The sequence below is a fragment of the Melanotaenia boesemani genome, chromosome 4 (genome assembly GCF_017639745.1).
Source record: "Melanotaenia boesemani isolate fMelBoe1 chromosome 4, fMelBoe1.pri, whole genome shotgun sequence".
NCBI lineage: Eukaryota > Metazoa > Chordata > Actinopteri > Atheriniformes > Melanotaeniidae > Melanotaenia > Melanotaenia boesemani.
Window position 1 is genome coordinate 15,736,242 of NC_055685.1, and position 26,120 is coordinate 15,762,361.

The 26,120-nt window shown below is 38.3% G+C and overlaps 4 protein-coding genes across 7 annotated transcripts; 2 read left to right on the forward strand and 2 right to left on the reverse strand.

The window, feature by feature from the left end:
- The first annotated feature begins 443 nt into the window (after positions 1 to 443).
- Positions 444 to 5,531, forward strand: LOC121638128 (N-acyl-aromatic-L-amino acid amidohydrolase (carboxylate-forming) B-like). Of its 3 annotated transcripts, none has more exons than XM_041982638.1 (8): positions 444 to 637; positions 2,197 to 2,309; positions 2,578 to 2,809; positions 2,940 to 3,132; positions 4,151 to 4,244; positions 4,330 to 4,437; positions 4,691 to 4,800; positions 4,955 to 5,531. In XM_041982638.1, the coding sequence occupies exons 1-8, from the start codon at positions 561 to 563 to the stop codon at positions 5,147 to 5,149; spliced, it is 1,122 nt and encodes a 373-aa protein (XP_041838572.1). In that variant the 5' UTR covers positions 444 to 560; the 3' UTR covers positions 5,150 to 5,531. The 3 variants fall into 3 exon arrangements, with proteins under 3 accessions (XP_041838572.1, XP_041838571.1, XP_041838573.1); XM_041982637.1 differs by having other exon boundaries at positions 474 to 637; positions 2,096 to 2,309; XM_041982639.1 differs by lacking the exon at positions 2,197 to 2,309 and having other exon boundaries at positions 482 to 637.
- Positions 5,532 to 5,813: 282 nt separating this feature from the next.
- LOC121638129 (claudin domain-containing protein 1-like) lies at positions 5,814 to 13,393 on the reverse strand. Of its 2 annotated transcripts, XM_041982640.1 has the most exons (6): positions 13,274 to 13,393; positions 12,357 to 12,681; positions 10,804 to 10,878; positions 8,081 to 8,185; positions 7,611 to 7,748; positions 5,814 to 7,237 (listed from the first exon to the last, which is right to left on the reverse strand). In XM_041982640.1, the coding sequence occupies exons 2-6, from the start codon at positions 12,649 to 12,651 to the stop codon at positions 7,017 to 7,019; spliced, it is 834 nt and encodes a 277-aa protein (XP_041838574.1). In that variant the 5' UTR covers positions 12,652 to 12,681; positions 13,274 to 13,393; the 3' UTR covers positions 5,814 to 7,016. The 2 variants fall into 2 exon arrangements, with proteins under 2 accessions (XP_041838574.1, XP_041838575.1); XM_041982641.1 differs by lacking the exon at positions 10,804 to 10,878.
- Positions 13,394 to 14,097: 704 nt separating this feature from the next.
- glb1 (galactosidase, beta 1) lies at positions 14,098 to 19,638 on the reverse strand. The gene is made up of 16 exons (XM_041984093.1): positions 19,338 to 19,638; positions 18,774 to 18,943; positions 18,446 to 18,596; positions 18,048 to 18,108; positions 17,865 to 17,959; positions 17,555 to 17,735; positions 17,236 to 17,294; positions 17,027 to 17,148; positions 16,726 to 16,766; positions 16,536 to 16,648; positions 16,358 to 16,432; positions 16,134 to 16,223; positions 15,941 to 16,054; positions 15,355 to 15,486; positions 14,960 to 15,199; positions 14,098 to 14,789 (listed from the first exon to the last, which is right to left on the reverse strand). The coding sequence occupies exons 1-16, from the start codon at positions 19,398 to 19,400 to the stop codon at positions 14,535 to 14,537; spliced, it is 1,962 nt and encodes a 653-aa protein (XP_041840027.1). The 5' UTR covers positions 19,401 to 19,638; the 3' UTR covers positions 14,098 to 14,534.
- A 3,346-nt stretch (positions 19,639 to 22,984) lies between these two features.
- Positions 22,985 to 24,527, forward strand: ccdc86 (coiled-coil domain containing 86). Its single transcript, XM_041984363.1, has 4 exons — positions 22,985 to 23,603; positions 23,978 to 24,107; positions 24,192 to 24,266; positions 24,347 to 24,527. Exons 1-4 carry the CDS (start codon positions 23,083 to 23,085, stop codon positions 24,491 to 24,493), a joined length of 873 nt encoding a protein of 290 aa, XP_041840297.1. The 5' UTR covers positions 22,985 to 23,082; the 3' UTR covers positions 24,494 to 24,527.
- The last annotated feature ends 1,593 nt before the right edge of the window (positions 24,528 to 26,120 follow it).

A 26,120-nucleotide genomic window follows, 5' to 3' on the forward strand; every position in this document is an offset into this window, starting at 1 on the left:
AACAAGGCAAATCCTATTCAAAACCATGTAAGCATGTAAATTAGGTTATAGTATCAATTTTTGCATGTGCAACTTAAGATAACCTGTCTTGGACAATTAACCTTTTGATAAAAGCATCAACAATTAAAATAAAGACCATTCTCATTCATTCTAATTTTCCTTCCTTGTTATAAATATCATTTGTACTTTATTTGCCAATTTAACACAGCAGCTATAGGCTATCCCTATAGTAAACATTTACTCTAGTAGTTACTGTAATTATAACCAATTGAGTAACTGGGGGCCAAATAAGAGCTGCACCTCCTGTTGTGGTAGTAAATAACATAGTTTCTGTTACACAACAAGATGTCTAACAACTTGAAACCTGAGCAGCATGAATAGAAAGAGGAGGCGCCACAGGAATGTGGAAAAGCCAAAACAGAGACAGTACGAGTGTCAAATGCAAGTGGAAAACGTTTGTGTTGATATCAGCCACTCCAGTGCACGTGGACGGTTGTCAGGCCTGAAAGCTGGTGTTAAAAGTGGGGACTACTTTCCTTGCAGGTTGTGAAATACTACATATGACTTCCCCCCTCAAAGTTCAAAGGTTGCAGAAGTTCAGTAAATGGTCAACAGGGCTGAAAGCCGACCTACAGAGGTAAGACATGTTGTCTTTAATGCTGGTTCTCTTTCATTTTTTATGTTTATATTTAGAATTATTTGTCACTTGAATGTTTTCCATTTGTAATTGTGTGAAATTGAACTGTTTCACACATTAATCTGCTTAAAAATAATAATATTGGGTCATATTAATAATTTGTTATTTCTTATCTACAGTAAATGGGAGGGTTACAGTCATTCAAATGGTTAAATGTTCAAATATGTACACGTCTATAAGTTCAAAACGGAGATAATAATGTGGTCAAAGTCAAAATATAAGATCCTTGAAATCTTTTGTAATGAGGACAGTGGCCTGATTTTACCCTAAAAAGCAAAACATCTTGCAGCAGATGAACAACATGATTGTCTGTGGTTTTGTAGTATCAAAACAATCCCACCTAGCGAGCAGAAAATGATCTAAAAGTAAATTTTATGTTTCAATCTTTATTTACAACTTCAGCTGTTTCATTACTGTTTACAGTTATATTAATAAACCATTTTGTTTTGGGTTTATGTGTACTAGTTTCTTAAAGTTAATAACACTCGTGTCCTAAAACATTTCAGCTCTGCTCTACATTTCTTTAGCGACACTACATTTCACCAGTCTTGGCAACAAGAAACAATCCACTGACAACTTCTAATCTTTGAAGGTCAAAGTCTAACAAAATACTAGTGACAGGAGTTTTGAATAAATAACAGAGATGAGTAGTGATGAGTCAGCAGAGTTTTGTGCTCTCTTACATGATCATTCAGTCTGGTCACTCTTAGTCTATATTTTCATATAATCTGATTAAAATTAAACCAAATTTAGCTGCAAAACCTACACTTTATAAAATATGTTAATAATAGATAGTATGCCATTTTTTCTGTTATTCTGTGATAATCAGTTATGTATTGACTACATGTGGCACAGTTACATAAACTGCTGCTCCATTTGTAAATGAATGGCTAATTTGACCTGTTCAGGGATCAGCGTTCTATCAACTCTTAAAAATATTAAAGAACTGGTCAACTATCATATAAAAATAAAGTAGTATTCCCCCACATAAAACAAAAAGAATTTAGTGACATACTTCCACAACATGACTGAACAAAGAGATTATTTTTGTATATTTCCCATGCAGAATGTTTGATTTGTTTGATAAGGTGACAGAATGCATGGTGCAGATATAAACTATCATTTAAAAAAAAATCTCCAGTATAGAAAAAATGAATTTGTAAGCAGCTACTTGCTTTATTGTTGTTCATTGTTTTGTCATATTTGCAATGATCCCAGATACATATAAACATTCTTGTGAACAATACAGTCATGTGGAAAAACAAATAAACTGTTTTGAATGTTTTTCACTTGCAAATAGTTTTTCTCAGCATAGTATGACGGACCCTAAGTTTTTTGTTTGGAAATGGAAGCAGTTGCTTCTCTGACATCACTGCTGATGTCTTTTCTCTTTGGCAGTATGTTCATATCACACAGCTGAGTGCTGCAGACCAGGCCAGTGATAAAACCTCTGCTTTAACAGAGGTGCTCACGTTTATTGATAATCACTCAATCCACAGCTGCTCCAGGCTGCTCCTTTGTTTCTCCCTGTGTTGCAACACTTCAGCATTACAAGTTAGCAGGTTGCCCCTCATTCCTTGGTGGACCGTTTTTAACCTATGCACCCAATCAAGTCAGTGTTTCTACCTGCATGTAACTCTTATTTAAAGATTAACAAATCTCATGAGAGATCATTTCATGTGAACAAACTGTGTAAGTTACTTATTTAGTCAAATGATTCACTCCATGTTACCCAGGTAGAATTAGCCCAGTTTCTGGCCAGCCAGAAAAGCTGGTAGGTTTGGAAACTTGCAGCTTTGCTCAGGTCTTTGATGAGAGACATTTAAAAGATAAACAGCAACAAACTCCTTAAAGCTTCTTACTTCTTGTATTCCTCCCAGAGAAGATGGAGCATGTCTCTTTTCCACCACTGTCCAGAGTTGCCATTTGTGGTGGCACACATGGAAACGAGTTGACAGGAGTTTACATTGTGAAGGAGATGCAGAAACAGAAGGTGGATAAAATGGGATCTGTTTCTATGACCACTGTCATGGCAAATCCACGAGCTGTGGACGTTTGCAGAAGATACACAGAGACTGATCTCAACCGGTGTTTTACAGACGCCTTGCTGAGGTAAGCTTATGAAGGATAGCATTTCTAAAAAAATTTCCATAGATACTGGCTTGCAGCTTAACAGTAGGTTAACATATCAAGTGAGAGGTCTGCATCATAACAGCAACTTAAAACATTCTTTGGTTTCCAGCTCCCCTATAACAGATTCAACAACATATGAGCTCAGACGAGCTCAGGAGCTGAACGCTCAGCTGGGGCCTAAAGGAAGTGATGAAGCGGTGGACTTGCTGGTAGATATCCACAACACAACTGCCAACATGGGCATCTGCCTTATCTTCTACTCATTGGACTGGATCACCTTGCACATTTACAAGTACATAAAGGTATGAACATCAAGTGTCTTCCACACATACTTTTAGGAATACTTTTCAACGTCACTGTTTTCTGACCCTGATCATTGCTGTGAATAAGACAAACACACATGGCTACATGAACTGAATGTCTAATGCTTGTCTTCACATTAAAATGATGAAATGTCTAACTATGAAATATAACATTGTAACAACAGGCAACATGAAGAATATCTTAACAAACATGTTTGTGTTAAATGAACAGACCACTGTTCAACTTAACTTATGCTTTATATGGCTATTTAAAAATAGAGAGGTACTTCACCATTCAAGTATTAATAGTTAACTATCCCTTTCATGGACTCCCATTAAGGAATAGGAAGATCTACATATTGTCATGGTTAATAAAATGTGAAAGCATAAAAACAAAAACAAATCTATTATTTTGGTAGCAGCAGAACAAAACACTTTTTGAGGGTGAATTACAATTAATTTAGATTCCCTTAAATTCTAACATCATAGTGATGGGTAGTATTTGGTCAAATAAAGGTAAATATTTTAGTTTTTTTTTCCTCTCATTTTCATAAATGAGAGAAAATGATCACTGACTAACAAGAGGAAATGTTGTTCCTCTCCACAAGTCCAAACACTGAGTCATGGGAATGACTGCAACAATGATTTGACAATATAAATAAAACTTACTTAAAATGAGATATTAGGGTCTGTTTGATCTGTCCAATGGGCACATGCATATCCACTGCATTATGGCAGTTTACTCAGCAGATATCCAGAATCCACCATCATCATTCCTCCCATTTGGCCCTATGAAGTTAACTTTGGGGCTGACTGAGAAAGTTACTTTTTTTTTTTTTAAATAATAACACCAAGAAAAAAATGTTTTTACTTTTACACTGAACACATAATTATGGTCTCAATTAAACTGAATCTAAACCAAAGTTCAAATTCTTGGATGAAACTGTGATTCAAAGCTTGAGAGGATGTGATGGAAAAATCCAGAGCTGTAAAGAAGCTATGTGTATTTGGTTTCCAGGATAAGATGACTTCCATGCCCGTGAGAGCGATCCAGCTGGACATACCCCTCTCTGATGCTTACTCCCTGGAGTCAGTGGGCAAGCATGGCTTTGGTAACTATTCAGATCTTTTTGTGTGGTTATTTTCTAGCCATACACAAGCTTAACATTACACAACAGCTTCTCAACTTCTTTGCAGCAATAGAGGTTGGTCCCCAACCCCACGGTGTGCTCAGGGCTGATATCTTCAACATGGTGAAAGAGGCAGTGGATCACACAATAGCATGGCTTCAGGAATTTAATTTAGGTAAGAAGCAAAGGACTGGGTCATAGGCAAACTTTTGGATGTTCAATATTTTATCTCAGAATTTCTATTCTCATTTATTAAGATGTGTGAATTAAAACAATATACTTCTAGCATTAACAGACGTGGGAATTGTTTCTGAAATTTACATCCTGACAGTATAAATCTAGGAAACAGATCTCTCAAAACCTTGCCTTGATAGCCTAAATACTCCCACTGTAACACATCACTAACACCAAAATCACACCACCAACAGGATGTACTTTTCAAGAGGGCGAAGTAGAGGCATACACTTTCGTAAAAAGTGTTGACTACCCAAGAAACTCATCTGGTGAAATTACTGCTGCCGTACATCCTGAATTGCAGGTACAGTATTAGCGGGATGCAAATTTCAGAGCACTTACACAATGCTGCATTCACATGAGCACTTGTGTGAATGAATTTAAAGTAGGATGTGGTCTATTTAGCACCCTATGACAAATAATAAATGTCAAATTTGCATGTCTTTATCCTTTTCCAGGATAATGATTTCAAGCTCCTGCAGCCAGGGGATCCTATGTTCCTGTCATTTTCTGGGGAGACGGTGGAGCACGAGGGAGAAGCATTCTACCCTTTCTTTGTGAATGAATGTGCTTACTATGAGAAGAAGATTGCTTTCCATTTAGCTCGGAAGACGACATTCACCTTCCCATCTATATGTGTAAAGAAGGACTGAGAGCACAGAGAACCGGAGTAGGAAGATGAAAATAGCACACTGTATGAGCTCTAATCATCACACATAACCAAATGTTCAAACTTGATCAAAAAACCATCACTGCAGGTTGTAATAAGACAAAGAGGTCCTGCAATGCAATACAGTTGTTCTACAGCATTACTGCCTCTATGAGGTGTGAATTGAAGCTGTTATTTGTACTTACATGATCCTGCTGCAACTTAAAAAATAAAAGTACAATTGATTTGCCTTATCTAGTAGACCATAATTGAATATAAGATATGGCTCACATTAACTCCTAAGTTTATTAAAGCTAAATCAATGGATTTCAGACAAATGCTTATTAAAAGCCTTAGATATGGTAAATAAATAAAAGTCCAAATTATGCTTATTTGCATGCTCATTGATTTGTCTGCTTCATATTTTATGGTTAAAAGAAACATTTTCTTCATTCTGTGCATTGCTACTACATCTTTTGATAAAGAGTAGCTGATGCTGCCGTTAGGTACTGCCTTCTAAAGACCCAGTCTGCTCCGATTGGCCAGAAAAACAGCCTATTCACACAGCGTGACAGCATCCATGCTGAAAGTACAGCCATTTTATGAATTAACTGAAAAGCATTAACTTCAACTTCTTAGCAGTTTCAAACAGGAGAAAAAAACATCTATGAAAGTGCATAAATGTTGACTTTATTGATAGTAAACAAAACAACTGTGTACATCAGAATACATTAAAACATTTACAAAACATGAGTTTGTCCATATCTGATGTGTAACCAAATATTGTGACACAAAACATCACAATTTGTACCTGTACTAACTCATGATGAATGCCAAAAATTCAAAGTTATAAATTAATTTCTCACAATTTTGTCTTTTAAATTTAACTGTCAAAATACCAATCTCTGTGGCTCTGTAGTTTCAACAAACACCTGAAAGGCTTTAGCTGATTCAAAACGTAAACCCATTAGATAATTAACTAATTAAAAAGGGTTAGAGAGCTGACTGCATACATGACTTAAGACATTTCAGTACATTTAAACAGTGTAACTTTTTTTTTTAATAAATGGCAGTAGTATAATTTGTGCTGAAGGTCACAGGTTTCCGCTAGTGGCATGACTAGAATAAATTAAACTAATTGCGTTAATAGATATTAGATCCATCAACAGTGACAATGGAAGGTAAGTGGTTCCATTTTTAGTGACTGACATTTCATGACATTTAGTCAGCATATACCACAGGCTGAAATCAACAATTACCACAGATGATGGAAAGGTCAACTTGAAAGGCATGCAGAGAAAAGGCTTGATATTTAAACTTATGCAAAAAAAAAAGAAAAAAAATCCACAACACTTAAATAAAAGGCATGTTAGATAGTTTTGTTTTTATACAGAGATTGCTACCCTGACTTGCTTAACTCTAAGTCTAAAATTTGTGACTGTGCAAGTCTATAGTCTTGAACTGAGTTAAGGACAATGTGGTGAGCAGCTTCAAAAAAGCAATGGCAACCGAAAGAAGGCAGTTTAAATAAAAATAAAGAAAATATTGCATGAAAATTGTTGATACCATAACTTTATGCATAAAATATTAATAACATGCTTTGGTGGGAGATGAAAGAAAAAAAAAAGGCAAAGGTGAGATAATGCTTCTCAAAAACATTTAGCCTACACATGAGCACTTTTGATGATTAGCTGCAAACTTGTGCTGGAATTCATTTTGGCTGGTGATACCCTGTACTTTATTCATGATTCTTACAGAGGTGAAAAACTGAAACCTGCCCACTTTATATTATTTACACCTTTCTTTAACCAGAAAACAGTTTTATGACTCTCTGAGATATTTGCCGTTTTTAAATATGTTCCCCCTCTTCTTTATGCTACCCTGTAAGCAGTCATGCGGGTGTAATTCTTGCGGTGACTTTTGGCTGCCCACAGGAATAGAGCAGCTGCCATCATTTGCAGAGGGAAGGAGATGAGGGCGAGGTAGAGAGACCAGCCCATTGAGCCTTCAGCCCTTACAGATTCTGGGTAACTGTTGTAGAGCAAATCGACCCCTGCCTGGAAAGCACAAACGGTGCCCAGAGAGCATAGACCTGGCGGGCAGAGGAGAAAATGAGAAATCAGTAAGATGAAGGAAAAAACATGTAATATGTCGAACAGCCGTTTTAAAGGGAGTTCATGCAATAGGACAGTTTACTCAAAATCTAGCTCAAGGACAGGGATGCAGCGTTCCTGTTTTATTTCTCGCCTGGATGCCTACAAAAAGTAGAGGTTGAACAGAAACCTTGCACAGTGTCCTAAAATATATACAAGATATACAAGTATCCATGCCTACCACTAATAAGTGACTTAACAAAAGCTAAAAATGGCTATTTGCTAAAATGTACAAGCATATATCTTTTTTCTATAAACTGAATTTTCTAGGTTCCTTAGAAAACTATCCAAGAATGCTTTTAGTTCTCTCACCTGCAAGAAAATGGAGCACTCCCACACCTAATGTAGGGGTGATGCTGCGACACAGGCAAGCACAGACCCCTACGAGGCCACTGAGGAACACCAGTGCCAATGAAACCAAGGGCAGGAGAAACTGGCACCTCCACAAGTCTGCACAAAAAGCAATGAGGATGAAGTCTTACAATATGAATCCACATCCAGTTCAAACCTTTTAACTGTGTGTAAAATGTAAACAGAATACTATTTACATTTTACAGAATTCCATTTTACAGAAAAATAATTAAAAGTAAAAAAAACTGCTGTATTTACCAACTGTGTGTTCATGTAAATAATTTTTGAAGGCAAACGAAATTGTAACAATTTGCTTTAAAGACAAACCAACTAGGTTTAAAGGTTGGCTGTGTACATGCTCCTAAAACACCACATAGATTTTTTTAAGGTGATATTTGTGCAAAACCTAGTGCAGGGTTATCAAGACTTACATGTTCTCAACAGATCCTCTTCACTCTGGTTTCCGGGTTGTTTGTACTTTGGGATGAATTGCTGAGGAAGAGTGAAGCTCACACAAAGAGTTTCCGTCTTCGGGTCTAATGTCAAAGTAGCAGAAGAGAAATTCAACTTAGTTGTTTGTCTGTTCAACTGCTTGTTACCACAAATAGCTAATCGGCCAATCACATGGCAGCAACTCAGTGCATTTAGACTTGTAGACGTGGTCGAGATGACTTGTAGTTCGAAACAGGAATCAAAATGGAGAAGAAAAGGGATTTAAGTGACTTTGAATGTGACATGATTGTTGGGACCAGATGGGCTGGTCGGATTTCACACACAACCATCTTTAGGGTTTACAGAGACTGGTCTGAAAATGAGAAAAATATCCAGTGAGAAGCAGTTGTTGGGAAGAAATTGTCTAGTTGATGTCAGAGGAGAATGGGCAGACTGGTTGGAGATACAAAAAGCAACAGTAATCCAAATAATCACTGGTTGCAACCAAGGTATGCAGAATACCATCTCTGAATGCAAACACGTCCCACCTTGAAGCAGATGGGCTACAGCAGCAGCAGAAGACCACACCGGGTGTCACTCCTGTCAGCTAAGAACAGGAAACTGAGGCTACAGTTCACAGACTCACCAAAACTGAACAACAGAAAAATGTTGCCTGGTTTGATAAGACTCCATTCAGCTGCAACATTCAGATGGTAGGGTCACAATTTGATGTAAACGACATGAAAGCTTAGATCCATCCTGCCTTGTATTAACGATTCAGGCTGCTGGTGGTGTAATGGTGTGGGGTGGTATTTTTTCAGTACACTTTGGGCCCTTTAGTACCAACTGAGCACAGTTTAAATACCACAGCCTACCTTAATATCACTGCTGACCATATCCATTCCTTCATGACCACAGTGTACCATCTTCTGATGGCTACTTCCAGCAGAATAACCGCGATAAAGAATTTTGCTGTTACCATTTTTCTGGGCTGAAAAATACTGTAGCGTGATGTTCAACTTCTTTAGTCGCTTACTCTTATTTTCTGCTTTTTAAATTCATTCATTATCTTGACCGCTTAGTCCATTACGCTGGAGCCTATCCCAGCATTTTAACAGGTGAGAGGCAGGGTACACTCTGGAGAGGTTACCAGCCCATCACAGGGCCAACACAGATATGGAGAAACAACCATTCACACTCGCACTCACTCCCAGGGAGAATCTAGAGTAGGGCTGCACGATTAATCGGATTTTGATCGTAATCACGATTTTCATGGACCCAATTAAATGAACTTGATTGTCAACGATATTTACATTCAAAATGCGAGCTCTGCAGCATGCATTTCTGATCACATACATTCTCAACCTGTAGTCTGCCAACCACCAGGGGGCGAACGCAAGGCCAAAGCCTCATTAAGCTGCCTGAACAACAAGGACACAGTGGCGCACCCCTTTTACAGTCGGCAGATAGTTGTACTCAGTGTTGCCAATGTAGCGACTTTGTCGATATATTTAGCTAGTTTTCACTCAACTCTAGTGATTTTCTTTTCAAAAAACAACTAGCGACAAATCTAGCGACTTTTCTGGTGATACCGGAGACTTTTGTAGACTGACGTGAAAGAGTGTATAGTTTACTCTTCAATGAGGACTGAGTACTGCGCTGACCCCTCCCCCGTTCAAAAGCACTCAGAAGAGGCTTGGTCCTCACACAGCAGAGCTGCATTCAGAGCAAGAGATGAACGCCTCCGTTTCTTGACCAGGCTGAAAATTAAACGTACATAACTGCTGCTGGATGATCCCGCGCTGGCTTACTGTCAGATATTAATGTTTATTAATGAAGAGTGTGGACATAAACATTTAAAAAATTTTTTATTTTTTTGCTGTTCTAAACATTTTTATGTTGTCTTTTCTTCCATTTTTGCCTTTCTCACAACATCCCTCTCCATGGTAGCATCCATTACAACTGTACTAGTGGTGGGATGTTCGGCTCTTTTGGCTCCCGAACGGCTCTTGATTTAGCATCTTTTGTAGTCCCATAATTTACATTAACTTCTAAAAAAAATGAATGGTAAATGTATTTGTTGCATTATTTATCATCTATTTTAATTAAAAGTTAAATTTTTCACTAAAAATTGTTGCCACATAGTTTGTTTATAATTAGTGCAATAAAAATACATCTTTTTCCAAAAAACGGTGAATAATCGTGATTAATAATTGTGATCACAATATTGATCAAAATAATTGTGATTGTTATTTTGGTCATAATCGTGCAGCCCTAATCTAGAGTGACCAATTAACCTAACATGCATGTCTTTGGACGGTGGGAGGAAGCCGGAGTACCCGGAGAGAACCCACGCATACACGGGGAGAACAAACTCCACACAGAAAGGCCACTGCCCTAAAGGTTTGAACCTCCCCTCCAGCCGAGGCTCAAGCCAGCCACCTTCTCGCTGTGAGGCTGCGGTGCTAACCATCACACCATCGAGCAGACCGCTTTTTAAATTCTTGAGAAAAATTATCAGATAATTTCAATTTAAAGCACATAAGACAACCTGCAAACTGAAAAGCACAAGTCAAAGTATTATTAATAAAATGTTTTCATGTCAGAAGTACACACCGCATCATTGTAGTTTCTTGAATATCATCCCCTAAGACAAACAGATCCAATAAAAACAGTAGCACTGCAGCAACTGGGAGATTGTAGTTGGCATACTGTAAACTACCTGGACATCCACTTTGGTGATCGCACTCTGGAGGCTGTGTTGTGCCGTCACTGTCAATGTCTGAATGATGATCATCTGTTGATTAAGACACTAGTTAAAATTATTATCATCATGCCAGGTCTTATAGGTGACTAACTGTTTTTTCCTTTTCTTTTTATCTCTCTCAATTGTTTTAAAGCTTGTAGGTCTTTAATTAGTATAGTCTACATTATCTGTTAAAGGGAGAAATCCAGAAAAAACCTAAAGACTTGTCAAATGGTTGCACAGTTTTGACTCCAAGAGATGGACTGATGGTCTGGAGCCAGATAAGCAATATACATGAAATATGTTCAGTTCTATCTGCAAGCCCATAAGGTTGCTCATCTCCTTTACTGCTTGACTTCACAACTGTCTCTGTCTCAAGGTCATCTGCCAACTCCCTCTTCATGCCACTCACCCTTTTGTCATCACTTCCCTTTTTACTACTGTAGCTGAATTAAGAAGTTATTTTGCTCTTTGTTTTGCATGATCAAAATGCAGCAACTTTTAAGTCTTAATAAAGATAATTTAGATTTGCTCATACATGTTATATGTGGTTGAAAACAGTTTAAAATAGGTTAAAAGACTAAGAACTATGCTGCTTAATTGCTGAGATGGGCTATTTAACAGTTTGTCATAGTGTTCTTTTCAAGTTATTTTAGAAAGAATTCAGACAGTGACAAAGCTGCCTTTAACACTGTACCATTAAAGGAAAGTCTAAAATAATGCATTAACCTTGAATGACCAGTCTTTGCTTTCAAGCTATGTATTTGGCAACTAGCTAGATACAGTGATGTGACACATGAACTCAAACTTTGAAGCATGTGTCAAGTCCGAAGACAATTTCACTCCACGGAACAACTGGACTACAAGGACCAAGTTCAGTAACAGACCACTGAAACGGTCTGCTGCTAGATAGTTGGCTGGAAAATCTAAGTGCTTCAAAATGTTTCATCTGGCCATCACTAGGTAGCTAACCTTCCTCCCTTAATCATAGAAATACATCTTGGGCTGCTTATCTCAGTTGCAAAGGTGATTAATAGTTGGATTAATTTGGTGAAAAGCTAAGCTGAGAAACAATTTCACAGATGTTGCAGGGGCTGCACAGCTACACAGAGAAGCTTAGCTACTGGGGTAAATACAGCTGGCAAACAATCAGAATTGATTTAATGCTGAGCCATGATGATAAAGATCTGAAGGGATCATCACTAACACCTGCCTCTGCAATGACATCATCCCATGTTAAAACTTGCATCAGACACAGCTAAGAGTAGCCTCCTAAACAGCCTGATTCAATCATAAAATATGCTTGTTAGCAGCAAAAAAAAAAAAAAAATTAAAGTTACCAGTGTTTCTAAATAATTTCCCATGCAGCCATATCTACATTAACTCACTTTGTAGCCTACATGTTCTATACTTCATATTTGTGATCCACATAAATTAACAACAAAGAAAGTACTGCAAGTATTCATTGCTGTGAAGAGACCAGTTACTAAAAACACAACAAATGTGACACACTGAACTGACAGCAGTACCTGGCTCTTTGTACCAGTGTGATATGGTGGGCACCTGGATGCACCTCCACCACAGTCCCAGAGTGCCATTGAGGAGGAACATGGAGATGTAGGTCTTGTTGCTGTAAGGCTTGTCATCAAACTCTCCATTGATGAAGTCTTTTTTGAGCATCGAGATGTTGGTGCCCTGTTTGATTGCTGGGCTGCGGTACTGGTACCAGTGCTGAGTTCCCACAGCCACGGAGAGGTAGACTGTGGCTAGCAGGCTCAGCACTGAGCCGATGACCAGGGCTGTAGCATACCGATTATCCACCATGATCTGGATGAAGACGGCTCGTTTTCTGGGCTGAATTAAAAACATAAAAATGAGAGAGCGAGAGAGACAGAGAGAAAGAGAGGACGCAGTAAGTAATTAAACTAGGTCTGGCTTCCAGCCTTAATGAAGAAGCCCTAGTGTAATGTTAATAACAATTACGCTTGGGACACTTGGTGTATTAATTGCTACACCGTCTTATTATACTTATTAACTGCCGTCAGCTGGTAGTGTTAACTTGAATATTAAACTGTATTCAATCATGTTGCCTCCATTTATAACGAAGTATAAATACAGGAACGTTTACATACTGTTAATGATGCACTCGGGTCAATGTTAGCTTGGTGAAAAGCGTTTAGTTTTACAGTAGCCACTGATCTATAAATTATCATTATGAGTTGCTGTTAGTTGACAACGGTCTATTTTTAAGTATTAAAAAACTGCCTAATCAAAATTCAAAGTAGTTATCAAACCATTAGCTAGCTAGCTAATGCTAATTTCGCTACCCAAGCTGCGTTACATCGATGCATTTAACTAAAAACTTAACACTGGATTATTGGGGTTTTCCCCCTTCTTCTTCATCGTCTTTATTATTTATTGCTGGACAAAACTTTATACTACAGACCTTATCTTCTCAGGTCGTTAAACTTCCAGCAGGCCTCCATTATCTTCTTCTACCTTGTTGTTAGCGTTTATCGGCGGTGGACAAGTAATGCTACTTCTACGTTAGTAAACCTTCTTCTTCTACGACTTTAAACAGTAGAAACACACTAAGTAGCACATACATATTGCCACCTCGTGGTTCAGAGTCGATCGATTTTTCTTCTTTCGTGGTTACTAGACTAAAGAATAACACATTGTGCTTTTACCGTAATAAAGTTCAAGTTATTGGTTGATTAGAGCAAGAAGTAGGACTTTAAATGCTTTTGCTTCTTCTTACTCATTTTTGGACACTAGTGTAAATAAAAAAAAACGTTTTTCTTTCAGTTTACTGTTGTATTCGCAAACTATTGCATGAAATATTTTCTATTGTTTATTTTTTAAATTTAGCTTTTGTTTGAAATATGTTGATTCAGTTCAATAATTTGAAATGCTGTGGAGGGTAAAAAGCATGCCTACATTTTGCTTGGTACAGTTTGAGATACAAATTTCCTATTTTTTTTTTTCCTTTTTTCATTTTTTTTTTCATTTCCCCATTTTATATATATATATATATATATATATATATATATATATATATATATATGCGCCTTTCTTGTTGTTTTAATCTTAATTATTGCATGGCTGCATGGATCAGGCACTACTTTACAGTATTTTACAGAATTTCACAGTGGGATGAATTAAGTATTATGTCTTAAAAAACAACTATCACCATAAAATGCCTGTCCATGCTATAGCTATGCATATGGTTCTAAAAACAAGGGATTATTATAAGAGGACAATGAAATATCAAATTATTTTTTTTATTTTTTGGTATTGTAAGGCATTCAAACCGAGTCAGTGTCTGCAAGATTCTCTGACTGAACAAAAGCTACAGATCAGCACTCCCAACAGTATACATTCTGAACACATCACTAGTGTGGGTTTTCCATAAAAAATAAAACTGTCATGGAAATACACATTCTGATAAAACAATGTGGCTTTTATAGACAATAATCCCTTTGAGAAGTGACAAGAAGGTTTGAAAACATGCGATGCAGAATCGGTGAGGTAGAGACTCACATACTTATATAAAAGATTTGGAAGTGAAATGATTCACCTTTTTATGTTACACAGCTTTAGAAAAAAAATTAAATACAGAAAATTCATTCAATGTGCTAATTTGTGTCTCATACAATAAGTCTAGTGCAAACTGATTCCTTTTGTGCAGCAGAGTTCCTGTATCATCACAGTAGGTCCTCTTTAGCATACAGCCTCCTGTACTGTTTGTAGCCAGACAGGACAGTTGCGTTTAGGATCGGGGTGTCGGTGAATTCCACAGTGCACACCTGGGAGTTGCAAGGAGCTCCCTCCAGCTCCAGGACAGTGACATTGTTGGGTGCAGCTGTGCTGAGGATGCTGGTAGGGACAAAAAGTGTCACCTGAGGGCCTCGCGTGGGCCAGTATCGCCCTAAATTGAAGCCATTAATCCAGATCTGCCCCTAAAAAAAACATGAAAAAAAAACATATATTCAAATACATGAAATTAGGGTATTGTATTTGTGCTGAACTTTGGTCACAAGTGTTTATGAAATAAAAAGTGCAAACACAAGGACAATAGTGGAGAATGATGAGTGTCAGTTCAGACAGGACGTCTTGTTGGGTTACAAACCTTCCTCCAGTTGGGCAGCTTGACGTAAGTATCTTGAGGGAGGTCTGGGATGCCATCAGGAATTATAAAACTTCCCCCATAGAATGCAGGAGCAGTAACAGCAGCAGTCCGAGGTGGATCTATCAGTGTGGGGGGATTTTCTCCGAGGAGCCCCTGGCTAACAGCTTCATCGATGCTGAGACTGTACATGGTCCAGCTGGTGAGAATGTCTCTCCCCAAAGTCAAATTGGATACTAAACCCTGTAATAAGAAAACAGAAGTTGAAAAACAAACTAAATCCTAAATTATTTTAAAAGTCTTTAAGCATTTTAGCATATGATATATACAAGTGACAGTTGCTCAGACTTATGATTCAAAGAACCAACTTTATCATTGAAAAGAAATAAAAAAGAAACCTTAAAGTCATTGATGTTTCTTCCATAGTTGATTCGGCCCATATTCTCCACCAGTATGTCCAACTGACTGCCAGCCTTCCCAGTCACATTCACCGTTAGGACCTCGTCCCTTTCAAAAATTCCCACAGCCGTCTTGAAAATAAGAAGTCATATTTGCATAACTGATGGAAATGAATGTAAAATCAAGATTTCTGTTTTGAAGACTAGTCAGCAGATGATTGGTGGAACGATGGATCACATGGAAGGGTGTTCTGCTACAAATGGTTCTTGCATTGTTTGCACATATTTGACTGCATCTTCGAGAAAAATAGATTTTATAGCATAAAATCAATAACTACTTTTACACTGAGAATATAATACCCAAGATGTATGAAGAGATAATGAGATATCCCACGTAGTGCTTTGTTCCAGCTAAAAATGCACATCACAAGTCAAAATTTTGCCCCAACACACCTACTCATAGTTTTAATAGACATAAGAAAGGTAGTATGGTCTTATCCAGATCAGCAACTAAAATAAGTTAACATCCAAATAAGAAGGTCTTCCTTCAGTCAGAACATAACATCTGAAGATGAACAAGACTCACCCCATCCACCAACACATACGCTCTGTCGTGGACCCCATTCATAGGTGACGACAGAGGAGTCGGGCTGCTGCAGTTCACAGGCAGAGTCGTCCTATAGAGCACATAACCAAAGGCCTGGAGGGAGGACACAGGTGCATTAACGAAAGGACAAATAATGTAGCCCTGGAGTGGATGTGAATTCACTGAAACATACCTGATTCAAGTCTATGAAAGTCTGAGGATACATGCTTTTGACAGGACCAGAGAAAGAAAGCTTTTCAAGGGCGTCCAATACTGTCTGGAGCTACAGGTGGAAAACGATCATATTTTATTATTCTTCCTCCATGATTTAAATTATAAGTCAATAGTTTATATTAAGGATATAAAAACAGAACAGATATTTTTGGAAGGTAGATCAACAGCCATCTGAGTGCCTACCTTCTTCATTGGAACAGCACCATATGCATACTTCGGGGTTGTTGGTGGTATTGGTCCCATCGGTATGTCATGGTACTATTTTAAGAGGACACACTAGTTCTTCAAAAAGGTTTCATGGTTTATAATCTGCTGTTGGTGTGTATGAATAACGCAAGCTGAAGACAGGTTATGTTCATACCATTTTGATGACCTCTCGAATGGCAAAATATTTTTCAGTGAGGTCTCCAGCCTCTGTGAGTGGAGCATCATAGTCATAGCTTGTAGGCTGTGCGGCATAAGGTGAGTTGGCACCTAAGGTTGTTAAGACAGGTGGTTATATGTTTACATTGGGAAAGGCTCGAATGGCTTTGCTCTTAAAATGCACTCACCATTCCAGTAGCCAAAATTTGTTCCTCCTATGAACACGTACCTGTGGGTGGAGGAATGAAAGTGAAACAGAAGTACTATCTGATCCCAACATGTGATCTTATAACTTCAGACTATATGCAGTAAGAAGATATGAACTACTTTCTTTTGGTCAATGGAGCAACTCAGCATCTCATAAGATGTTCAACCAATAGTTAAAAGAACCCAATGATTTTTATGACTGAATTTCTAGGAACCAGTCTGACAACCCATAAGACACTACACATGTCCTTATCTATGCACATTGGCACATCTAAAACTCACAGGTTGACGTTTGCTCCCAAAGCAAGAATGTGGTTAAGGGATTTGGCCACAGCAGCAGATGACACAACAGAGTGTGGGGATCCCCAGTGGTCCAGCCAGCCAGTGTAAAACTCTGAGTTCACCTGGGACAGAAGAAGTAACTTTATGGCCACCTGGGTAAAACTTTTTAAAAATCAGAGCTTGTATAATGTGGTGGGGGAGATGCTTGCCAAAGGTCCATGAGGTTCAGCGTGTCGCTGTGCTTCAAATGCTGCAGTTATGTTTGTCCCTGTTAGGGTGAAAAGGAAAAGATGAAAACACATTTATTTAAACAACTTCCTCTTAACTCTTCTGACTCATCTAAAATGTGACTTCGAGGCATAGAGATACAATCAAGAAGCCACAGTCAGACTAAGGACTCTCAGTTTAGTGTAATGCTATTGCAACATGTGACTATGAGATCATTTTAACTTACAGCCCTTAGCGTTTGAAGCATTAATTATTTTTTTGCAGGTTTGCTTTAAATTGCAAACACTGAGTTAGACTTACCTGGTCCAAAGTCTACAGTGGCATAAAGGCCTTGTATTGAGCCACACTTCAGGAAGTTTAGTGTTGCACCATCTGTAGTGAACAGCACCACCTCGTCACCCAGGTGAGAGCGGAACAGCTTGGTCAGGTGGCGCATGTAGTCGTAGTCACAGGCAAAGTAACTGCCATATTCATTCTCCACCTGTCCATGAAGGATTTATATCACATATGAGATGTTGTTTTTTTTTTAAAAAATCACATTAAATTGTGTGTTTATGTGTAACATACAACGGCCAAACCCACAGCAGTGAGTTCAGATCTGCACACTCACCTGTACGGTGATGACAGGACCACCGTTCTGGTACAGGTAAGGCTTCATCATGGGTAATAACTTCCCCATCCATTTATCCACAGCTGCAATGTAATCTAAAATAAAACACAAATTAAAGTGTTATCTATGAAGCAGTGTGAGATGCTGTTTTCATCACTCACCCTCTTTGTCTTTGCTTCTCACCTGGGTCTGAAGATCGCAGCACAATGTCTTTCTTGTTTAGAAGCCATGCAGGCAGGCCGCCCTGGTTGACAAAATCACAAACCATCATGACATATCAACGAAGAAACAACCCACATCACATTAAGTTGCAGCTCAGTTTCATTTACACAGACCCAGCTTTGGTCCTGCAGTGACACGCATTTTGAATAAATGTCTTAATAACCCATCTTAAGTCTAGGAGTAAAGGCTTTTCTAATGTGGGCTGTCAGAAGACAAGCTAAAAAAGAACAAGAATTAAACAGGTTTTAACTGTCAGGTCTACGTACCGCTTAAGAAAAGCAAGTTAGTTTCTAAGTTTCCTACTTGGTTCTGAAAAGATAAAACAAAACCCTAAAAATAAAACACACATCTACTCTTACCATGTCCCATTCTGCACAGATGTAGGGTCCTGGCCGAAGGATGACCAGTAAACCAATGTCCTGGGCCAGTTTAAGGAAATACTCGACATCTCTATCTCCACTAAAACTGTATCGGCCTGGAAACTCTTCATGGTAGTTCCAGGGAACGTAGCTGCAAAGAGGTTAAAGAGTCAGGATTACCCAAATAAGCACACAAATGTGTTGTCAGTGTATAATTTTGATAATTTCGCTCTCATATGTAGGAATGATTTAACTTGAGCCTCTGACTACTTTCATAATGACCCACAGTGAGAGTGCAGAGACTGGCTGAATCAGGAAGCAAACCTACGTCTGGATCGCATTCAGTCCTGCCATGTACATCTTCAGCAGCCGATCCTTCCAGTAGACTCTGGGGATCCTGCTGTAGAGGATGCTTCCTGATATGTATCGAAACTCTTTCCCATCCTTACGAAAGCAGTTGTTCTTGTAGTCCACACTGAATGAGCGAGGTGCCCCGAGCTGCAGGTCAAAAAGTCACAGAATACAAGAGTTCAGCACACAAGTTAGTCTTCAGTGTCCAATAAAAATTCACATTTTTATGGCACTGGGATGATACCTCAGGTGATACCTCAGGTGACTCTGGGATGCATCAGGTAGTAAATGCTTGCCCACTACAAGTCGATTAATTGTCAGTATTTAACCTCATACAAATGTATTAACACACTTCGAGAGTATTTAATGGATAAAAAAAACAAGCACAAAGAAGGAAATAAGACCAATGTTTTATGTTTTAACAAAGTTTCGGGAAAACAAAAAACGAAAAAGAAACTATCTTAGTATTTGCTGTCTCTTATTTACCGTGACGTTTTTCTTTGAGTGTCTAGGACTGTGTTGAAAACTCAGATGTACTCACTGATTGACCAAACAGCAGCAGCAGCAGCAGCAGCAGCAGGCTTCCAGCTCCGAGCAGAGCCATGATGAGCTCTCTGACGAGTCCTGATGCAAATCTGTCCCAGATTTTTCTCAAAGTCCTTCACCAAGCTGTATTTACCGGGACAAGCACGGTTCCTTCTCCCCTCGGTATACTGAGGTGCTTTCAATGAGCATCGTGAGTTACGGAAGTCAAATCATGTGACAAGGAGGAGGAGTTGTGTCTTTCGGTCAGTAGATGGCAGTGTTTAGCAGTTCATCCAAGCGGTAAAGAACAGTGAAAATATTAGCAATAAACATTAGCAGGATCGATTAATCTAGAATATATAGATAAAAATCATTTATAAATTGTTTTGATGATTAGAAATGTAAAGAAAAGAGAGCAATTCTGAAACAAAACAAAAAGCTTTTTAAAATAATTCATTTAAAACTAAAGTAATTACATACCCATTTTTGAATACTTTATTCTTCTACTACACTATTTTTAATATTGAATCTAGAGCCTTTATCTGACAGTTTTTAGTTAAGTTTCTTACAAAACATACCATAAGTATGATTAACTTAAGAAATAACATATAATAATGTTCATTTGTATGTATTAGCGGACATGGAAATACTGAGTGAGCTTATGACATATTTCTATCAAAATATTTAAATTTGAATTTTTGCCTTTCGGTAATTTTCATGATTTTAACATTTTTGCAGTTTTATTGGAAAAAGCAAAGTGATGTGATAACTTTCACTTTTGAGACTATTATTTATTTTTAATTGATCAAATATAAAATTATTGAATTAATATCTAACAAAAAAAAACAATATCAGCTCATTATACAATAGTTGGGTTCCAGTTATATACGTTATTATTATTAAAATACGGAATTTTTATAAAATTTTAACTTGTGACTATGATGTAAAGATAAGATAAGGTAAGATACTTAAAACACTTTTAGTATTTTCATACTTTTCCTGGAGTATGCTGTGATGGCCCCACCACCTGTTTTCAGTTTGTGTTGCGGGTGTCTGGTGATTAGTGGGATGAGCCACACCTGGGCCTGGTGTGATCTGCCTGACATGAGAGCTTTACCATCCTGGACTCAGGGTAGATCACTGGCTTGTGCAGGCAGCTTTTTATTCTGTTGGTTTGGTTTGCTTTGGTTTATGTTCTCACATACATTTTCCTACATCCATGCATCACTTACACTACTGATATTGATCCTTTAACGTTTTACTGCTTTTCCTTAATAAATGTATATATTTTTAACATACCATTCTTGTTCCTTCCTCCTTGTTTTGTTACAGCCATTGAATAGGGTTGTAACAACGTTTACACACCTTCACTTTCATTTCAGGACTTTTACTTGAGATGGTATTTGGTTTTAGTGTCATAGTAGTATTTTTACACTAGAAAAAACCTGAATACATCAACACTCCAAAGATGTATTTGCAGTTATTTACTTTAATGTACTTCAATGCCCTCTGTTTGCCATGATTGAAAAACTTACAAATCCTCCTATGCAGATAAGCCCAGAGCTCCTTTCCACTGAGAAATGCAACCAATTTGCCAACTTTTTTAGCCAAAAAATTAAAACAAAGCAAAATATTAATTCCACACAGTCAAACAAGAAAATTAGTCTGTGTCTAAAACCCGAAAATATTTCTGATGTTATGTCGCAATTTAATATGGTCGATTTAAAAATCCTACAAGAAACAGTTTGGCATTTGAAATCAACAACATGCACTCTGGACATGATACCATCCGACTTTTTAAAAACAGTTTTTACCTCAGTAGAAAGTGATCTCCTACTGATAGTTAACAGCTCACTGGCTTTAGGCATTTTTCCCAAGTCACTAAAGATAGCTGCTATTAAGCCACTCCTAAAGAAAAGGACTAGATGCCTCTATAATGAACAACTATAGACCTGTCTTTAACCTCTCTTTTATTTCCAAGATTATTGAGAAAGTTGTATTTCACCAGCTTAATGACTTTTTAAATGAAAGTGGAAATCTTGATAAATTTCAGTCCGGCTTCCGACCTCATCATAGCACTGAAACAGCTCTGGTCAAAGTGTTAAATGACATTAGGTTGAATACTGATTCTGGTCAAGTATCAGTCCTGGTTCTGTTGGATCTCAGTGCTGCATTTGATACTGTAGATCACAGAATCCTGCTACACAGGCTGGAAAACTGGGTTGGACTTTCTGGAGTGGTCCTTAACTGATTCAGGTCCTATTTAGCAGGTCGGAGTTATTTTGTTACGATCGGCAGCTATGAATCCGAGCGAGTGGCCATGACTTGTAGAGTCCCCCAGTGGTCAGTCCTTGGACCTCTTCAGTTCAACTTGTATATGCTCCCTTTGGATCAAATATTACAAAAATGTAGCATTAATTGTCAAAGTTATGCAGATGATACACAACTTTGTGTCTCTGTCACCAGATGACTGCAGTCCAATAGACTTATTGTGTCAGTGTCTGGAGCAAATAAACACCTGGATGAAGGAGAATTTTCTACAATTAAATAAAGCAAAACTGAAATTATTCTGTTTGGTAGCAAAGAGAGGAGGCTTAGCATTGGCAAACACCTGGAGACTTGGGCTCTTAAAAACACTGACCAAGTTCGTAACCTTGGAGTGTTGATAGACTCAGACCTGACTTTCAGCAGCCACATCAAAGATTCACTAAGACAGCTTTTTACCAGCTCAGAAACATCAACAGAATTAAAAGTTTAGTCTCCCAGAAAGACCAAGAGAAACTCATCCATGCATTCATCTCCAGTAGACTGGATTACTGTAATGGTCTTTTAACAGGATTTCCTAAAAAGAGCATTAAACATCTGCAGCTCATCCAAAACGCTGCTGCTAGAGTTTTAACCAGGACTAAGAGATCTGAACACATCACACCAGTTTTGAAATCTTTACACTGGCTTCCAGTCAGTCACAGAATAGATTTTAAAACCTTCTGACTGTTTACAAATCCCAAAATGATTTAGGCCCAGAATACATCTGTGATATGTTCAGAGAATATAAACCTAGCAAAGCTCTTAGATCCAAAGACTCTGGTAAGCTAGTCCAGCCCAGAGTCCAGACTGAACATGGAGAAGCAGCATTTAGCTGTTATGCTGCAAATAAGTGGAACAAACTGCCAGTGGAGATTAAATTTTCACCAAATGTAGTCACTGTTAAATCCAGGTTAAAAACATTTCTTTTCTCATGAGCCTATGCATGAAATCTGCATGATAACTTTTTAATTTATCTTGCTTTTAACCATTTTAATGTAATTTATTATTTTTTTGTAATTCTTGCTATGTGTTGCTGCTTTTTCCTATTACTTAATATCTGTAATGCTTTTATTTTATGTAAAGCACTTTGAATTGTCCTGTACATGAAATGTGCTATACAAATAAACTGCCTTGCCTTGTCTTGCCTTGAAACAAATATATGAAATATTATAAACAGTTTTATATAAATGGCCTAATATAAGCTAGGAATTGATTTAGTTGCTAGCATGTGTTTTTAATATTATGTTAAAGAAATTAAATAGTTTTATTTGATTTAAAAAACAGAGTTGTAGTATCTCCTTCCCACCCATAGGTGGCGGTAATAGGCTGCGGTATCAGATATTATTCATTTTATGGCCGGAAATAACGTGACGTAATTAACACTGGGGGGGAAATGCAACACGTGGGTATAGGAGTTCACGGTTATATGTTGTTGTAATTTTGATTTACGAATTATGTCGAAGCGAGCGAAAACTATCTCCAAGGGAAATGCAACTTCCGAGGTGGAACAAGGAGAAGAACAGGCTGAGGATCCGCCAGCGGAGACCAGGCGGACCCGTAGCGGCCGCAGAATACGGACTCCTGCCGCACTGCTCGAGTCGCAAACCCCGGTGAAGACTCCTAGTAGAAGGACCAGGAGGTCTGTACTCCAAGAGCTGTCCCCCGTGGAAGAACAAAATACAGTAAATCTGGAACAGAAGCCCGGGAGCTCGGTAGAGGAGAAGCCCTCTATGTCTACGGAACCAGAGCCAGCAGAGCCCACAGGGTCAGTAGAGCCAATGGCGGATACAGAGAAAGCCAACAGCGGTGTACAGGATCACCTGTCCAGACCTGCACCAGCAGAAACGGTACCGGCGAGTTCAGAGACCGTTCCAAAGAAGAAACCCCATCTGGCTCCAAGTGCCAAACAGATGCCGGTAGTTCCCATGGGGAAGCCGAAATCAGGAAGAGTATGGAAGGACCGCAACAAGCAGAGGTGTTGTAACCCAGAAGCCTACTTTTTATTTTACCTGTGCCGTTAGCTGTCCATTCATTCCTGCAGAAAATGGATCAGAGGCGGAATCAGGAGTGTTAGAAATGCACATAAATAACGTGCTGGAAGCTGCTTGCATGAACTATATATGCATTAAAGCTTTAATCATGAATTGTTAATGCATTACAGTTTATTTCAGGCAGCATATATTTTGATATTTGTTTTTACTAACAAGTAACGATCATGAAAATGCATCTTTCAGCAGCAGTACTGAGCTGCAGTCTTATAAGCTGTGTGGAAATGTGGGTGCAGAAAACACTGTTGGACAATCACCTGTCTGTTTTGTCATCCTAACAAATGTGGTATTTTTCTTCCAGGTTCTCTTCCCTGGTGAGAGACAAACCACTGTGCACATCTTGGGAAAAGAAGATGGAGGCCAAGCGGGAAAAGGATCTTGTGAAACAGTATTCTATGAAGCTAAAAGAGGAAAAAGCACAAAAGAAGGAGGTAGTATGACACAAGTGTGTTGCATATCCACCATGTCCATGTAGTAGCAGCTCTAATGAACCGTGCTTCACCTGTTATCATCAGGAAAAGAGGAAAAGAAGAGAAGAAAACCTGAAACGACGTGCAGAGAATGAACGCAAGGCTGAGGTGGTTCAAGTGGTAAGTCAGCAGCTGTATACAAGTAATCAAACAGCTGGCTAAAGAGTAGCTTCCAACCCTCTGCCTCCTTTGTCTCACAGATCTGTAACACGGCAAAGATCAAGAGGATGAAGAAGAAACTGCTCAGGAAAATCGAGAAGCGAGACACGCTGGCTCTGGTGCAGAAGTCTCAGAAGCAGAATGTAAAAGCCAAAATGCAAAAAAACACCAAGCAAGATCTTACATAAAAACTATCTGACAATAAAATCCATCTATTCATTACTCGGCCTGAATGTTGCATCTTTGGGACATTTCTGTGTAGAGGAGTGCAGGAGGGCTCATTTAAAGGAAATGTTTTTCAGCTAGCATGTAAAATTGAATGTTTATGTAATTTTCTTATTAAAAAGTGCATTTTTTAATGCATATTCTTATTTTACACAATGGATAAGCTATCTGAATAAAGTTTTGTATTGCATTGCTGTTTAAAAATAAAAACAAAAAGCTTATCATGCTTTTAAAAAGCCAATAACAGAGAGATTTTCTGGATAATAAACCCATTTACAGCTTTTAACCAGAAATAAAGGAATAACGTGAGTTCATGCCATCAGAATGACGCCTTTATGTCGGAGCAAACACAACCAGGTTCATGCTCCTCACACCCATCAGGTGATACATCCTGACAAACCACTTAAGTCCTACAGTCATTTCTGTATATTTGCTCAAAGCAGTCATTTATTTACACATTTGTCAGCTTTACCAGCTGGAAATGAGAGGTACAAGTAAGTTAATAGCTCAAAGTTCAACACAGATGTAACGACAATATCAGTGAAAATATAGCTTGTTAACCACGATGATCCTGAAACTTTTCCTTTATATTTTAATAAACATTTAGTTTCTTTTGCATTAAAGGAAAAAATAAATATCAAAAACAATCTGTTGACAGCCATTACCCAAACAGTTCATTTTAACATCAATACCAGGCCAGGATTTTACAGTCACTATGCCTACATCCCCTTACCTGCCACAATAAGTCAAAGCTGCATGCAGGGTCCTTGTGGCAGGATGGTCCAATCAGATCTCAAGGAACAAAGATAATTTTGCAGAAGAAATGAGAACAAATCTCCCAAATAAGATCTGGAAGTTCCAATAAAGAGTTTTTAAGTCATGATATTTGCCACAAATGATGATGAAATAAAAATAAATTGTACTGTAGAAATGTTTTATAGTGTAATATTCTTATAGTAGTTGAGGGTTATTTTATTTTTTATTTGCTAACAGCCTCACAATAGTAAAAGACATTTTAATATGTTCCATGTCATTTTAGATCCCAAATTATTCATTCACTACTCATTTTCTTTACCGCTTAGTTCATTACGGGTCATGGGTGAGCTGGAGTCTATCCCAGCATTTAGCAGGTGAGAGGCAGGTTACACCCTGGACAGGTTACCAGTCCAAGCCAACACATAGGGACAAACAACCATTCACACTCACTCCTAGGGACAATCTAGAGTGACCAAATAACCTAACATGCATGTTTTTGGATGGTGGGAGGAAGCCGGAGAACCCGGAAAGAATCCATGCATATAGGGGGAGAACATGCAAACTCCACACAGAAAGGCCACTGCCCCCTCACGTTCGAACATCCCCCCAGCTGAGGCTCGAACCAGCCACCTTCTTCGTGAGGCTGCGGTGCCAACCACCACCGTGCAGCCCATTAACAAAAAACTGATGACCTCAAAACAGTTAAATAACCTGTTTTTCTTTGCACACAACAACAACAAAAGTCTCAAGCCTTAGTTGGATATTATCATGTGTTTACAATCAATATCTGGATGGATGACCTGTCCTTTTCTGAGGGGGAAGTTGGTAAAAATG

Coding starts and splice junctions, on each gene's coding strand:
- LOC121638128 (XM_041982637.1), top strand. CDS start 605: ATGGTCAACAGGGCTGAAAGCCGACCTACAGAG. Junction 4,438..4,690: donor GCTTCAGGAATTTAATTTAG/GTAAGAAGCAAA, acceptor CACCACCAACAG/GATGTACTTTTCAAGAGGGC. Junction 4,801..4,954: donor CCGTACATCCTGAATTGCAG/GTACAGTATTAG, acceptor ATCCTTTTCCAG/GATAATGATTTCAAGCTCCT.
- LOC121638129 (XM_041982640.1), bottom strand. CDS start 12,651: ATGGTGGATAATCGGTATGCTACAGCCCTGGTCATCGGCTCAGTGCTG. Junction 10,879..12,356: donor ACACTGGTACAAAGAGCCAG/GTACTGCTGTCA, acceptor CTTAATCAACAG/ATGATCATCATTCAGACATT. Junction 7,238..7,610: donor AGTGCTCCATTTTCTTGCAG/GTGAGAGAACTA, acceptor TCTGCCCGCCAG/GTCTATGCTCTCTGGGCACC.
- glb1 (XM_041984093.1), bottom strand. CDS start 19,400: ATGGCTCTGCTCGGAGCTGGAAGCCTGCTGCTGCTGCTGCTGCTGCTG. Junction 18,597..18,773: donor GGACTGAATGCGATCCAGAC/GTAGGTTTGCTT, acceptor ACCTCTTTGCAG/CTACGTTCCCTGGAACTACC. Junction 17,149..17,235: donor CTGAACCTCATGGACCTTTG/GCAAGCATCTCC, acceptor CTTCTGTCCCAG/GTGAACTCAGAGTTTTACAC.
- ccdc86 (XM_041984363.1), top strand. CDS start 23,083: ATGTCGAAGCGAGCGAAAACTATCTCCAAGGGAAATGCAACTTCCGAG. Junction 23,604..23,977: donor AAGGACCGCAACAAGCAGAG/GTGTTGTAACCC, acceptor TTTTTCTTCCAG/GTTCTCTTCCCTGGTGAGAG. Junction 24,267..24,346: donor AGGCTGAGGTGGTTCAAGTG/GTAAGTCAGCAG, acceptor TTTGTCTCACAG/ATCTGTAACACGGCAAAGAT.